Raw genomic sequence first — 12911 nt, 5'->3', positions numbered from 1 at the left:
ACATTGGATAATATTTAACTGAAAATGGAAAGTTGAATATCATTGGCTGGGATAGCAGTAGGTGAAAAAAAAAAAATTGATCCCCTTTTCATCCCTGAACTTTTTTTTTTTTTTCTTCCCTTTCTCTTTATTCTAGTTGCACCTGATGAAACGATTGACCTTTCTCTCGTATTTGTATATCATTAGTGTACATGCTCAACTTTTTGATGACAACCCTTTTTTACATACTGAAATACATACAGCATCTCCTTTTGCAGAAACTGGTACCATGATTCAAACTGGACGAACAGGTATGAATCAAACATTCTCTTCCTTTCACTACAATATATTTATTCTCTATTTCTCTCTCTCTCTCCTTTTTTTGAAGGTGTCACCGCTATGCATGCTACACTCTTAAAGTAAGAATATCTACCTTTTATTCTGCTTGTCTCATTGATTCACTAACTTAATCTATAGTGAGAACAATATTCTTATTATAGACAAAGGTAAACAAAAAAAAAAAAAAAAGAAACTTGTCCAAATCTTATATCTTATTATTTGGTTTAGCTGAATGGAATGAAGCACAGTTGGATTCTGGTATTAGTGCATACTCTTGTGAATATCATATCGACACCAATACATATCGAACGTTGGCATTGAAAACCAATACTTTTTGTTCAGCAGGTGGTTTCCTTGGTAATGGAACAATGATCAGCACTGGTGGAGCAGAAGGTGTAGGGTAAGGAATGAAATTTTTTTTTTTAAAAAAAAAGGGATACATCATCATTGACCTTTTCTTTTATATAGAAAGTGGGGACTTAAGGCAAAAAAAGGACATCAAGCAGTACGACATTTTGAACCTTGTGATGATAATACTTGTGAATGGCAAGAATATGCAATCAACCGGATGACAAGTGATCGATGGTATCCTACTGTAGAGCAACTTCCAACTGGTGACATTTTTATTATTGGTGGAAGTACGGTTGGAACTAAAGTGAATCGAGATGAAATCAATGTACCTTCTTACGAATTTTGGCCACCACGACAACAAGGTCAAGTCCATTTCCCATTTTTAGAAAAAGCTACTATGCCATTCAACCTGTAAGACACAAAAAAAAAAAAAAAAAAGAGTCGGTGATAAGATATTTACCTATTTTATATATATATAGATACCCATTTGTCTTTTTACTTCCTGATGGTCATCTTTTTATATTTGCAAATACCAAATCCATCATCTTTGACTATGAAAATAACAAAATTGTAAAGCACTTACCGGATATGCCAGGTGTACCAAGATCATATCCTTTGACGGGTGGAGCAGTCATGTTACCTTTGGATCCAGCGAATAATTACAATGCAGAAATCTTGGTATGTGGAGGATCAGAACGTATGAATACAAACAGTCGAGCTGACGATACTTGTGGACGCATCAATCTTGGCGATGATGAACCAATATGGGAAATGGACACTTTTGTTTATCCTCGTTTGATGCCTGATGGGGTACTTTTGGCAGATGGCTCTGTGGCGTGGGTCAATGGGTGCAAACGTGGATGGGCTGGATACAAGCAACGCAATCATGTTCCTACCTTTGATCCTGTGATCTATCATCCTGAACAGCCTTTACATTCAAGATGGCAAACTGGTTTAGCCAACACCACTATTGCAAGAATGTATCATTCGGTGGCACTGACACTTCCAGATGGTCGTGTATGGATTGCTGGTTCCAACAACAATGATCCTCCTGATATCAATGCTGAATATCCTACAGAATTCCGTGTAGAATACTTTTCTCCTCCTTATCTCTATCAAGCAACTCCTCCTCGACCTCTTGTATCACATGTCCCCTCTCGTATGGCGTATGGTGAATCTTATGAATTTTTATTGAATGCAGGTAGCAATATCAAAAGTGATGATATCAAGGTCGGACTCTTACGTACAGGGTTCAGCACTCATTCTTTACATATGTCTCAACGATATGTGGTTTTGGAACATACATTACTCCATCAAGGTCAAGTCATCCGAGTTCAAGCACCACCAAAAGCAACTCTCTTTCCTCCTGGTACTGGATTTCTCCATGTCGTCCATCAAGGTGTGCCTTCCAAAGGTGTACAGATCAATGTCCAGCCTTCCAGATGATAGAGTTTAAATGTTTGATTAGGGCTAGCATATATCTAGTTTTAGTTTGGTATCACGATTCCCTTATTTGATTTATGGAATAAATGATATTTGAACCTCATTTGTATATTATATGTAACCTTTAGATTTGTAAATAAAAAAAAAAAAAAAAAAAAAAAAAAGGGAAAAAAAAAGACTTGCCCAATATGGTCATTTTAAAATAGATGAATGATATTTTCATCTTGTATCATCTTCACGGGAGTATCCGGTTTCTCTAAGAAATTTTTTGGAATATATCGTATAGTTGACCTTCTTTCTCTTCCTAACTACTCGCCATTATCTTCTTTTTCATATTAAATTCATATTCTATTCTTCATCATCCTATCATGACATCATTGTCTATCCTACATTTGAATTTTCCAGGTTATGGGATTCTGTCCCCAAGTTGTTTCAATGTGGTACCCCCCCGTTAATACCATGTTTAAGCAAAAAAGGCGCTTTTTTTTCATTATTGATTGGCGATCATTTTCTTGGCATTTCATTTAACTTATCTAAATGAAGTGAAATGACAGAAAAAAAAAAAAAAGAAAACTAGTAAGATCCTCCTAGTGTCTTTTTGGTAAGGACTCAGTTTTATCCCATTTTCCATAATCCACGTGTTCGGTCGATCCATTCCTATTAACCAAAATAAAGTTAAAATAATTTTTTTTTAAAAAAAAAGTCTCCCTCATTCATCTGATGATCATCCCAATAATAATAATAATAATAATTAAAAAAAAAAAAAAAAGGAAATTGGTATCTTTTATTAGTAATATGAACTATAAACGACTAGCACTATGTGATTGACAATACAAAAAGCGATTATCTTGTACTAATTTTTCATCAAAAGCAGCATCCAAGACTTCCCATATAGAACGGCAATAAACAATGGTCATATCCTTCTTCACTTTATCTGGAATATCTTGCACAACATCACGTTCGTTGGTAGCTGGAAGAATCACTTTGGTCACACCCGCACGATGAGCAGATAACACTTTTTCCTTGATACCTCCTACTGGTCGTACTTGTCCTCGTAAAGTGATTTCACCTGTCATGGCTGTTGTCCTTGGTACCGCCTTACCAGATAATAATGATACAATACAAACTGTCATAGCTATCCCTATTTACGAAAATAGAAAAAAAAATGAATATATATATATATATATCAATGATTTTTTCTTCTTTTTTATTTTACCTGCACTGGGACCATCCTTAGGAACAGCACCATTTGGAATATGAAGATGCAAATCCATATCAGGTAGTAAGATTTGCTTTTGAGTTGCTGTTAGATTCAAAGTATAAGCATTAGCCTTCACCCAAGAAACAGCCAATTGAGCTGATTCCTTGATCACATCACCCAATGATCCTAAATAAAATAATAATAATAAAAATAAAAAATAAGAAAAACAATGGATGATGATTATTACCTGTCAGTTTGAGTTGACCATGACCTGGCATTTGATTAGCTTCAATTGGTAAAATGCCACCACAACCACTTTGAGAATATGCCAAACCTGTGACAATTCCTGGTGTATCTACAGCATCTGAAAGATGTTCATTTCCATAAGGCGCCATCTAAAATAAAAAGAAGATCAATATTTTTTTTTTTTTTTGATTGAGTAATACTTACACCCAAAATGATAGAAAGATCTTTATTTCGAACCACAGGATCATAAGAAGCAGATGAATGATGAATAGATTCCAAATAATCAGCATATTCGCGGCATTTATATCGACAGACACTTGCAATCACACGATCCAAAGAACGAACACCACTTTCCAAAGTATAATTTTCAATAAGATGCGATAAAACTTGATCTGACAGTATCACCCCATTGTTTTCCATTGTTTTCCCATCAGTTTCTTGTGAGAATGTAAAACCATGAGCATTCAATTGTTTTGGAACCAAATACGAGCGTGCAATATCCAACTTTTCATCCATAGTATATCCATCTAGTTGAATGACTTCCATTCGATCCAACAATGGTCCAGGAATAGAATCCATAGAATTGGCAGTGGCAATAAATAATACATTTGATAAATCAAAAGGTACATTCAAGAAATGATCTGTAAATGCATGATTTTGAGCAGGATCTAGTACTTCTAAAAGGGCAGCAGCTATAAATAGACATAGACAAATATAGATGGTCAGGAAAAAAAAGAAGGTTCAATTTTGCATATTATAATGATTTTGGTTTTACCTGGATCACCTTGATGAGTACCTTGAACTAGTTTGTCAATTTCATCTATAGATAGATCATAAACAAAAAAGTAAGTCAATATGCATAATATGTCAAAATAATAACAATAATAACTTTACCTAATAAGAAGAGAGGATTGTTGACACCACATTTTCGTAATCCATTGATAATCAGACCAGGTAAAGCACCAACATAAGTTCGACGATGACCACGAATTTCTGCTTCATCACGTACACCACCTAATGCAATACGATGGAAATTTCTTTGCAGCGCTTTTGCAATCGAAATCCCTAGAGTCGTCTTTCCCACGCCAGGCTATTTAAATAATAATAATAATAATAATAAAAAAAATAATAATAATAATAAGAGATATAGAATTTGAGCCAATCAAAAATCATCTGTTTTTTACCGGTCCAACAAAACAAAGGATAGGTGATGTTGTATCTTTTTTGACTTTGAGAACCGAAAGATATTCCAAGATACGACGTTTGACTTGTTCTAGGCTATAGAAAATAAGAGATAAAATCAGTATTGTATTACATATACACACAGACACACACACAGCCCTTTTTCAACTTTTTTTTTTTTCATTATTTTGTTTGTATTACCCAAAATGATCAACGTCCAGTTGTTTCTTCGCAGCGAGGATCTCTACCACATTTTGAGAAGCTGAGTTAAAAGGTTTTTTCCAGGGTAAATCTGCTATCCATTCCAGATAAGTTCGAATAAGGATGGATTCAGGAGAAGCATTTGGGATTTTTGCTAATCGTTGAACATCACGTTTGATAGTGGTTTGAATATGTGTAGGAAGTCCAGCCTTATTGAGTTGATTTTTCAAATCAGTTAAATCATCATCATCACCTTGTGTTGGCATAAATAAACATCCATCATCTTCTTCTTGCTGGTAAATACCTAATGTTGATGACGATGGCGATTTGGTCGGTTTTGCGGATGAATAAGGAGAGGATGCCGTCAAAAGAGAAAGATTGGAAAGTGACACCTCGGAGGTCATACCAGGCGCAGACATCACATGAACCTAACCACGAAGAAAACCAACAATCATTATTAAGGAACCATGGATAAAAACAAAGAGATCAGTCAATATAAGTTTTTTTTTTGTCCTCCATTTTCTTTTGATTAGTCTTAATAATATTGTAAACCTTGATTACCTGTTGCCTTAAATAGAACTCCCTCCGTTTTCGATCCAATTTTTCTTCATTCAGTTGTTGTATTTGTTTGAATTCAGAAAGTGTCTATTGAAAAAAAAAAAATCACGTCAATAATTATTATAATATCTTATCAATCTTTTATTTACCTGTATATGTCGAGTGACAGTGGTTTGAATTTCTTGTAAAATAGTATTTGTATCAGTCAATCCCAGTACCGTCAGTTTTTCATGGAAGGAAGCATCAGTCATACAGAGCAAAAAATGGGCCATATCAATGAGAGAAGAAGAACCATTAGTTTGATATTCAGTGAGTTGAGCTAATCTTGTTTGGAAGGGAGCAAGTACAGAGGAGGCAACACCAATCATTTGCATCTTGCTAATAAAATCATCACATAGTTGACGAATAGTTTTTGTCCATGATGTCATGTTGATATCGTTATTCATCATCACCCAGATAGGTTTTACCGTGACATCCAATAAAGTATTTTCCAAATCTTGACCATGGATATCTTGTACTTGAGCACGACAAAGACCTTGAACAAGTAATACAGTATGATAAGGTACGTTGGTATCCACATCAAGTACATTGGCGACACAACCCATATGAAAAAGATCATTATGAAGACTAGTTGAGTTCTTGAAGGGTACGCATAAGATAAAACGATGATCATTGTTTTCCATTTTCCTTATCAAAGATTTGGCTTCAGTTCCTTCCAATACAATCTTGGTAACAATAGATGGTAACAACACCTTGTCACATAATGGCACCAGTGGCAAAGAATTGGGTACTTGATCAGTCATCTTTATAGAATAAGTATTAAAAAAAAAAAAAAAAAAAAAAAAAAGAGGGAGAAGAGAAAGAAGTGACAAAATAGGGGAATCAATATAAATAAGAAAGGATAATATTTCAAAAAAGGGGAAAGGATGATGATTGCAGATCAATGGGCACACATAAACAAAAAAAAAAAGGTTTTGTCAATAATAAAAGCATGACCATTCATCAATAAGAGCCAAAATATTTCAATCTTGATAACTGCAACCAACATTTACCTTTTTTCGTTAAAGTTCATTTCTCCACCCCCCAGACTTGATTCTTCGATCATTTCCATCCAATAATAAGAAAGAATATATAGAAAAAAAAATAAGTTAACTAAATAGTTTATCTCCTATTTTCCTATTATTTTTGTACTTACGTTAATAATATAGACCAAGGATTACTTATATTTAAACATAAAAGCATACAAAAATAACAAAACAACAACAAAAGTACACATAAACGCATATCCGCATCACAAATACATACACACACACACACACATACAAAAAAAAAAAAAAAAAGTTGTAACAAAAATAAAAATAAGTTTACTGAAGGGATAAATCAATGAGGAAGAATAAATACACATAATCTAATGATGACTGGCAGCTTCACCCTTGACATTATAACCAATCAAATTTCTACGACCAACAACTTCACCAATCAAGAAGAAAGTGTAAATTTCAGCAAGTACAACACCACCTTTAGCCACGTTGGTCCAGGTCAAAGATTTCAAAGTATTCACATTCAAATTATTCTTAACAAAAGTTTGAGCTTCATTGAATTGGACACCAGTGGGGAAGCTCATACCTTCCTTGGTATATACTTGTTTAGCGATTTCACCGACAACCTTGGCATCGTAAACGATAGGTTTTTGAAGAGCTAATGTGTTATGATTATTTTCGTTTACATAGGTAGATAAATAAAAAAAAAAAAAAAGGTAAAAAAAAAAATGAGTATCAATTAAAAAGTAACCATTTTTATTCTTTTTTTTTTTTTTACCAATAGTTTTGTTCACAAGATTGCGTACACAGCCGATGATTTTGGCAGACATGACTATAGGAGTAGGGTGGAGAGAAGGAAGGGAAGAAAAAGAATGGAAAAGACAAAAAAATTTTTGTTGTGCGGTCCGTCAAAAAAGAAAAAAAGAAAAATAATCATAATAATCCCCCCTGGCTGGGCTTTTTTTTTTTTTTTTTTTTGTTTAAGTAACAAGACTAAAAAAAAAAAAGATATCCAATGATATAAAATGATGGTTTTTTATTATTATTTTATTTATATATTATATAAACTAGCTTTTTTAATTGAAAGTAATAATGATAATCAATATAGTATCATAATTTATTTCTTTAAATTCATCACACAAAAAACTTCGTCCAGGGGTTGAAAAAATGTTCAAAAATCAATAGCCAATGAAATCATTGGTAAATCGGGATGTCAAATGGATACTTTTTATGGTCTTTTCTTTTTTTTTTTTTTTTATTTCTTTCATTGATCAAAATAATAGCAAATGTTTAACACTATTCAACGTAATCTATTCCCAGCATTAGCTGTCTTGGTACTTCCAGTGGGTTATTATATTGGTGTACAACTTCGAGAAGAAAAAGATACCAAAGCAATGAAAGCTCAATTAGAACAACTTTCTGCTCTTGAACGTCAAGCACAGCTAGAACAACAACGAAATGCTTTACTTGAAGAAAAACACGCCTTACTTACTAAACTCAAACAAAATGAACAGTAAACAACTTTATATTTTTCCTCTTGTATTATATACTTTAGATAGATTAGTATCTTCTCCTTTGTAAATACCAATAAATCCTATTTATTTGTCTTCTCACTTTTTCCCGCGAAAGAACATACTGAAAATCTCGGATTGACTTTTTCTATTCGGGGAATTTCAACTTTTAGTCACTTTTTTGTCCTTTTTTTTTTTCTTCTTTCTTTCGTTACTTTCTCCTGTTTTTTTATAAGCAAATGAATACCAATATTAGTCCTAACCATCCTCCTTATCCTGCATATAGAGCAACTGAAAAAGGTTCTTTTGCTTGGGATAGCACAGTACGACGTTGGCCTATTATTATCGATACCGCTTTAGTTGATATGCAAAAAGCTATGGATACTCTCCAAAACGACCAAGTTACTCAAAAAGAAGAAGGTACCTCTATCATCAATGGCTTGAACCAATTGAAACAAGAAATAGCTGATGACAAACCTTTACGGTAACTAAAAAAAAAAAAAAGGATTTATTAGACATCTATACTAATGTTATCATATATGTACCTGGCTAGTAAAGGCTTTTGAAGGATAATGACTCTGATAGTGAAACTTGGAATCAACATATCACCACTCACTTTAACAATGTCACTTGGTTCAATGGATCTTGGTTGTTCAACGAATGTTATATGTATCGACGTATCCGAGAACTTTACAGTCTTAGTAACTATTGGCAAGATTATGATCTCTTCAATAATCAAAAGATAGCCACCTTCCGAGGTTCCCATGGTTCTGTGTTTGATCTTGCCACAAAGATGCCTACTATGATACAACCTATGGAAATAGAAAAACAGGAACTAGTCTTTCAGGAACTTTTGCAGGTATGTTTATGGGGAAATGCTACAGATCTCAGTCTATTGACCAACATGACCGAAGATGATATCAAACGCCTACAAGCCATTGAAAAAGAAAAACTGGCCGAACAACTCAATTATATTGTCGTCAATCATATTGATCAAGTCTGGAAAAAGTTGAAACATTTGGAGAAAGGACGAGTGGATTTTATTTTGGATAATTCAGGTAAACCAAAAAAAAAAAAAAAAAAAAAAAAAAAAAGGATATTGATGATTTGAATGTATTGAATTTAGGCTTCGAGGTATTTGTTGATCTTATCTTTGCAGATTGGCTATTGCAAACTAACCGAGCATCCAAAGTAGTGTTCAACTGCAAAACCATCCCATGGTTCGTATCTGATGTGATGCCCAAGGATATCCCGATTCTATTTGATTGCTGCCTGAACCCTGACTTTTTCCCTGGCGAACCAACAAAGGAACAACAACAAGCATTAGAAACATTGGTGAAACGATGGCAATCCTATGTTCATTCTGGCCAATTGGTCATTCAATCTCATTCCTTCTGGTGCAATGGTTTGGCTTATCGCACTTTACGAGACGAAGCTCCTGAACTCTATCAAGATTTAGCTACCTCAGATCTCATCATCTTCAAGGGTGATCTCAATTTTAGAAAGCTAGTATATGATTGTCAATGGCCTGTTACCACTCCTTTCCATGTGGCTATTGGTCCTTCTTTGGCTGAAGGGTTTACAAGCATTTTGTCCTTACGTACTAACAAAGCAGATACTATTGTCGGCTTGGCGGATGGCAAGCAAGAAAAAATCGAAGCTACTGCAACCCCTAATGAATGGAGGTGTTCTGGAAAGTATGCCGTGGTCGCCTACAACGAAGGATCATCTTAGATTTTTTTTTTTGTAATAGATATATATATTCTTCTTTTATTCTCTCTGTTATTTAAACTGTAGTTATGTTTAGATTTAGTTACAAATCCATTTAGATAGTATTTTTTTTTTTATTTGTGTGCAATAAAAACTTTGTTGAACTTTGATGAAATCAAAAAAAAAAAAAGGAAGTTTGCTTGTGTGTTACAGAATGGATTTACAATGTGATTATTGAATGGATCGATGAATATTCAAGAATAAAATCTTTTTCTATTTCTTGTTAACAAAACCGGGCGCAATAAAACCCTTAAATCTCCTGTGTAATAATGTACTAAGCTTTTTGAATAATGGTAGTACATAAAACGTATAAAATCAAAAGTATGTCGTTATTTTTTTTTTTTTTGTAACCATGACAAATGGGGTAACAAAGTTTTCTATTTCTTTATTATTCAAATGCGGAAAAATGTCCCAAAAAGTATAAATTACAAGAAAAAAACAGTAATACACAAAATAACTATATTTAATAATAAAATATACTAATGTTTGCCAAAAGATTTGGATTCAACAGCATTGGTGAACATTGCAAGTGCAGCTTTGGGTTGATAATAAGGGACTTCATGACCTGCTTCATAGACACGGACAAAGGTAAGATTACCTCCAGCTTGATATTGACCGACTTCCTTGCCATCCACCAACCAGGGTTTTAATTTGTCTTTGCGGTAAGCCTTGCTTCCTTTAAAGTTCAATTGTTGAGCCCAAGCATGGTTTCCATACTATATGTTAAATAGATATTTATAAAAAAAAAAGGAAATTAGTACCTTTATGAGATGATACAAGATAAAAAACTTGATCACGTCTTACCCAGTTACAAATATAATCGGCATCACCTATTAATCAACAAGTGGTTAAAAGTACAATACAAATAAATGAGAATGATTTCATCACATCTCTAAAAAATGCATATATATATATATATTCTTACCAGCATATAATAAAACACGAACACCATGATTCAAAAGGTTAGCAACACGAGGAGCAAAATTTCGGGCGCTACAGAAGATGATTAAAAAATATGTTAAAAACAAAGCTAATCCTTTTCTCCAAAAAAAAAAAAAAAAAGATCAATTTTGAAACTTACTCATCACCAGTTTTGTAAAACTTATTACCAGGGATATCAGCACATTCTTGATACCATTGCTTGGCACCAATAATATTCATAGTAGAAGTCGTATTGAGAAATTTGATATAGGTACTGGGAATTTCTTGGGAAGTGCGAACATCGTAATAGCTTTTGTTGGCGTTATCATAGACACCTTCAACGTAGGTTCCACAGTAGTTGTCGGCCTTAATGCAATCATGGTTGGTTCCTGTTTTGTAGCACTTTTGAGCTGGAGATAAAATATTTAGCAAAAGAGCATAACATCACCAATTTCTTTAAACAAATTGAACTTACAGAGACGAACACATTCAGGTGTATGATCCTTCATTTTCTTGCAATCGGAGGGAGACAAAACAGATCCATCTAAAACAAGTTGAATGAGATATAATGAATGTTTTTTTTTTGTTGTCCCACTTACAGCTTGAGTCACATGCCATCTTTTCGTAGTACTGACTAAAGAAAAAAGGAACAATAGATAAGGTTATCTCTGTTTGCGTATCTACATATATATATAACCAACTTACTTTTGAATGAGAGGATCTGTGAAACCATTGCCAACACCAATAGACTTGAGATTGATACGTTGATTCTTAGAATGTTTTGTCAAGGCCAAATTTTGTTTCAAGATATAATCAGCAAAAGCAGGAACCTATGATGGAACAAAAAAAAAAGAAGTATTAAACATGTGGTTTATATTTATTATATGATCTTTCTGTTTCCTTACATAATGACCACCATATGATTCTCTATAGATAGAAAGAGGAAGAAAAGTAAGTGAGATAAAAACAGTACTTGTAATAGTTATCGAACAAATAAGACGTAGTATTGGCTTACCCATAAAAGTGGAAATCCAAATCCTTATATTTAGGGAAAGCTTCAAAGAAGACTTGAAGCAACCTGTAACTGAGAGGAGCAGCGTCATCAGTTGAGTATACATTATCGACACCGTGAGAGAATCCAACACCATCGGCTATGCATAAAATTGAAAGAAACCAAAAAAAAAAAAAAAAATCAGAATTTCTCGTTATATTGTAAATAGATATATAAACCTTACGTTGATCAAAGAAAAGCATATTTGAGACTTGATTCCAACTACCTTCTTCGTTATAAATAGCTTTGGTACCATCTTGATTGACACGACAAGGACCTAATTCTTGCCATAAACCACTGTGAAGAAAAAACAATTTTTTTTTAAAAAAAAAAATAGAAAAAAAATTAAATAAAAAATGTACTTACATCATAGAAGAACATCCAGGACCACCGTTTAACCACACAGTAAGAGGAGCTTTTTCGGGATTCTTTCGACTTTCAAAAAACCAAAAAAAATAATGTTCATTCTTTCCAACATCTAAATAACCAGAGTACTAAAAAAAGGAAAAAAGAAAAGGGAAGAAAAGAAAGTTAAATCGGGAATTGAAACCCCCCCTTTTTAAGTGAATTTGTACCTGAACCACAGTGGAATCGCACAATTTTGGTTGTTTAAAGGCGAGTGAATGATTGATATATTTTTGACTAGTAAAAATATTAGCAGCAACTAAAGTACTTGCAGTTAATGATAATAAAGATAGCAATTGAAATTTCATTCTTTCGGTATAAGAACAAAAAAAAAAAAAAAAAAGGAAAAGGAAAAGATCACATTTATTTATTTATTTACAGATGTTTATTTGTACGACGATATTGATGGAAAAAATGTTAAGCTTTCAATAGCTCTTGCTTTCTCATATCATTTCATTAAACTCTAACGTTGTCGCGGGTAATGGTTTTCACTGCCCGATATCCACTTCTTTTCTATTATCTTGGATGATTATTTGATTCGTTCTTTTTTTTTTTTAAATAAAAACAACACATTTCATTATTTACAAAGGGATGAGATGGAGTCTTAGAAAAATAAAATAATATTACTCTTTTTATGATCAAGCATAGTCTTGGAGGGAATTTTGTCTGCTGAGACAACAATATGAAAAATGCGGTAACCAATGGGTACACAA

General features: G+C 33.3%; 5 protein-coding genes across 5 annotated transcripts; 2 read left to right on the top strand and 3 right to left on the bottom strand.

Annotated features, from left to right (window-relative positions):
- Positions 1-135: 135 nt before the first annotated feature.
- BX664DRAFT_319632 (glyoxal oxidase N-terminus-domain-containing protein) lies at positions 136-2215 on the top strand. The gene is made up of 6 exons (XM_051542974.1): positions 136-290; positions 368-398; positions 457-485; positions 547-718; positions 787-1080; positions 1149-2215. Exons 1-6 carry the CDS (start codon positions 146-148, stop codon positions 2113-2115), a joined length of 1638 nt encoding a protein of 545 aa, XP_051404379.1. The 5' UTR covers positions 136-145; the 3' UTR covers positions 2116-2215.
- A 666-nt stretch (positions 2216-2881) lies between these two features.
- On the bottom strand, positions 2882-6597 carry BX664DRAFT_319626 (ATP-dependent protease La). The gene is made up of 11 exons (XM_051542973.1): positions 6553-6597; positions 5650-6303; positions 5504-5587; positions 4943-5370; positions 4744-4837; positions 4454-4649; positions 4335-4379; positions 3764-4251; positions 3561-3708; positions 3329-3499; positions 2882-3253 (listed from the first exon to the last, which is right to left on the bottom strand). The coding sequence occupies exons 2-11, from the start codon at positions 6301-6303 to the stop codon at positions 2913-2915; spliced, it is 2649 nt and encodes an 882-aa protein (XP_051404378.1). The 5' UTR covers positions 6553-6597; the 3' UTR covers positions 2882-2912.
- Positions 6598-6837: 240 nt separating this feature from the next.
- Positions 6838-7492, bottom strand: BX664DRAFT_288507 (mitochondrial ATP synthase g subunit-domain-containing protein). Its single transcript, XM_051541799.1, has 2 exons — positions 7319-7492; positions 6838-7198 (listed from the first exon to the last, which is right to left on the bottom strand). The coding sequence occupies exons 1-2, from the start codon at positions 7368-7370 to the stop codon at positions 6909-6911; spliced, it is 342 nt and encodes a 113-aa protein (XP_051404377.1). The 5' UTR covers positions 7371-7492; the 3' UTR covers positions 6838-6908.
- Positions 7493-8252: 760 nt separating this feature from the next.
- On the top strand, positions 8253-9947 carry BX664DRAFT_271635 (uncharacterized protein). Its single transcript, XM_051541157.1, has 3 exons — positions 8253-8535; positions 8610-9109; positions 9178-9947. The coding sequence occupies exons 1-3, from the start codon at positions 8291-8293 to the stop codon at positions 9783-9785; spliced, it is 1353 nt and encodes a 450-aa protein (XP_051404376.1). The 5' UTR covers positions 8253-8290; the 3' UTR covers positions 9786-9947.
- A 235-nt stretch (positions 9948-10182) lies between these two features.
- Positions 10183-12512, bottom strand: BX664DRAFT_319621 (prepro-carboxypeptidase Z). Its single transcript, XM_051542972.1, has 12 exons — positions 12369-12512; positions 12160-12287; positions 11978-12090; positions 11758-11893; positions 11648-11669; positions 11448-11572; positions 11342-11376; positions 11218-11286; positions 10903-11152; positions 10747-10814; positions 10626-10651; positions 10183-10537 (listed from the first exon to the last, which is right to left on the bottom strand). The coding sequence occupies exons 1-12, from the start codon at positions 12504-12506 to the stop codon at positions 10301-10303; spliced, it is 1347 nt and encodes a 448-aa protein (XP_051404375.1). The 5' UTR covers positions 12507-12512; the 3' UTR covers positions 10183-10300.
- Positions 12513-12911: the final 399 nt, after the last annotated feature.

The sequence above is a fragment of the Halteromyces radiatus genome (assembly GCF_025201355.1).
Source record: "Halteromyces radiatus strain CBS 162.75 chromosome Unknown BX664scaffold_1, whole genome shotgun sequence".
Taxonomy (NCBI): domain Eukaryota; kingdom Fungi; phylum Mucoromycota; class Mucoromycetes; order Mucorales; family Cunninghamellaceae; genus Halteromyces; species Halteromyces radiatus.
Note: the sequence above shows the minus strand (reverse complement) of the source record. Positions and strands in the feature narration are given on the sequence as shown.

Bases quoted from the DNA above. Each gene is read 5' to 3' on its own strand.
- BX664DRAFT_319626 (XM_051542973.1), bottom strand. From the start codon at position 6,303: ATGACTGATCAAGTACCCAATTCTTTGCCACTGGTGCCATTATGTGAC. The intron at 5,371-5,503 runs GTAATCAAGGTT...CTTCGTGGTTAG, and splicing joins AGTTCTATTTAAGGCAACAG to GTTCATGTGATGTCTGCGCC. The intron at 4,838-4,942 runs GTAATACAAACA...TATTTTCTATAG, and splicing joins CTGGACGTTGATCATTTTGG to CCTAGAACAAGTCAAACGTC.
- BX664DRAFT_271635 (XM_051541157.1), top strand. From the start codon at position 8,291: ATGAATACCAATATTAGTCCTAACCATCCTCCTTATCCTGCATATAGA. The intron at 8,536-8,609 runs GTAACTAAAAAA...TGGCTAGTAAAG, and splicing joins GCTGATGACAAACCTTTACG to GCTTTTGAAGGATAATGACT. The intron at 9,110-9,177 runs GTAAACCAAAAA...TATTGAATTTAG, and splicing joins TTTTATTTTGGATAATTCAG to GCTTCGAGGTATTTGTTGAT.
- BX664DRAFT_319621 (XM_051542972.1), bottom strand. From the start codon at position 12,506: ATGAAATTTCAATTGCTATCTTTATTATCATTAACTGCAAGTACTTTA. The intron at 11,894-11,977 runs GTAAGGTTTATA...TTTTATGCATAG, and splicing joins TATGCTTTTCTTTGATCAAC to CCGATGGTGTTGGATTCTCT. The intron at 10,652-10,746 runs GTAAGAATATAT...GTTGATTAATAG, and splicing joins TCGTGTTTTATTATATGCTG to GTGATGCCGATTATATTTGT.
- BX664DRAFT_319632 (XM_051542974.1), top strand. From the start codon at position 146: ATGAAACGATTGACCTTTCTCTCGTATTTGTATATCATTAGTGTACAT. The intron at 486-546 runs GTAAACAAAAAA...TATTTGGTTTAG, and splicing joins TATTCTTATTATAGACAAAG to CTGAATGGAATGAAGCACAG. The intron at 1,081-1,148 runs GTAAGACACAAA...ATATATATATAG, and splicing joins GCTACTATGCCATTCAACCT to ATACCCATTTGTCTTTTTAC.
- BX664DRAFT_288507 (XM_051541799.1), bottom strand. From the start codon at position 7,370: ATGTCTGCCAAAATCATCGGCTGTGTACGCAATCTTGTGAACAAAACT. The intron at 7,199-7,318 runs GTAAAAAAAAAA...ATAACACATTAG, and splicing joins TCTTGTGAACAAAACTATTG to CTCTTCAAAAACCTATCGTT.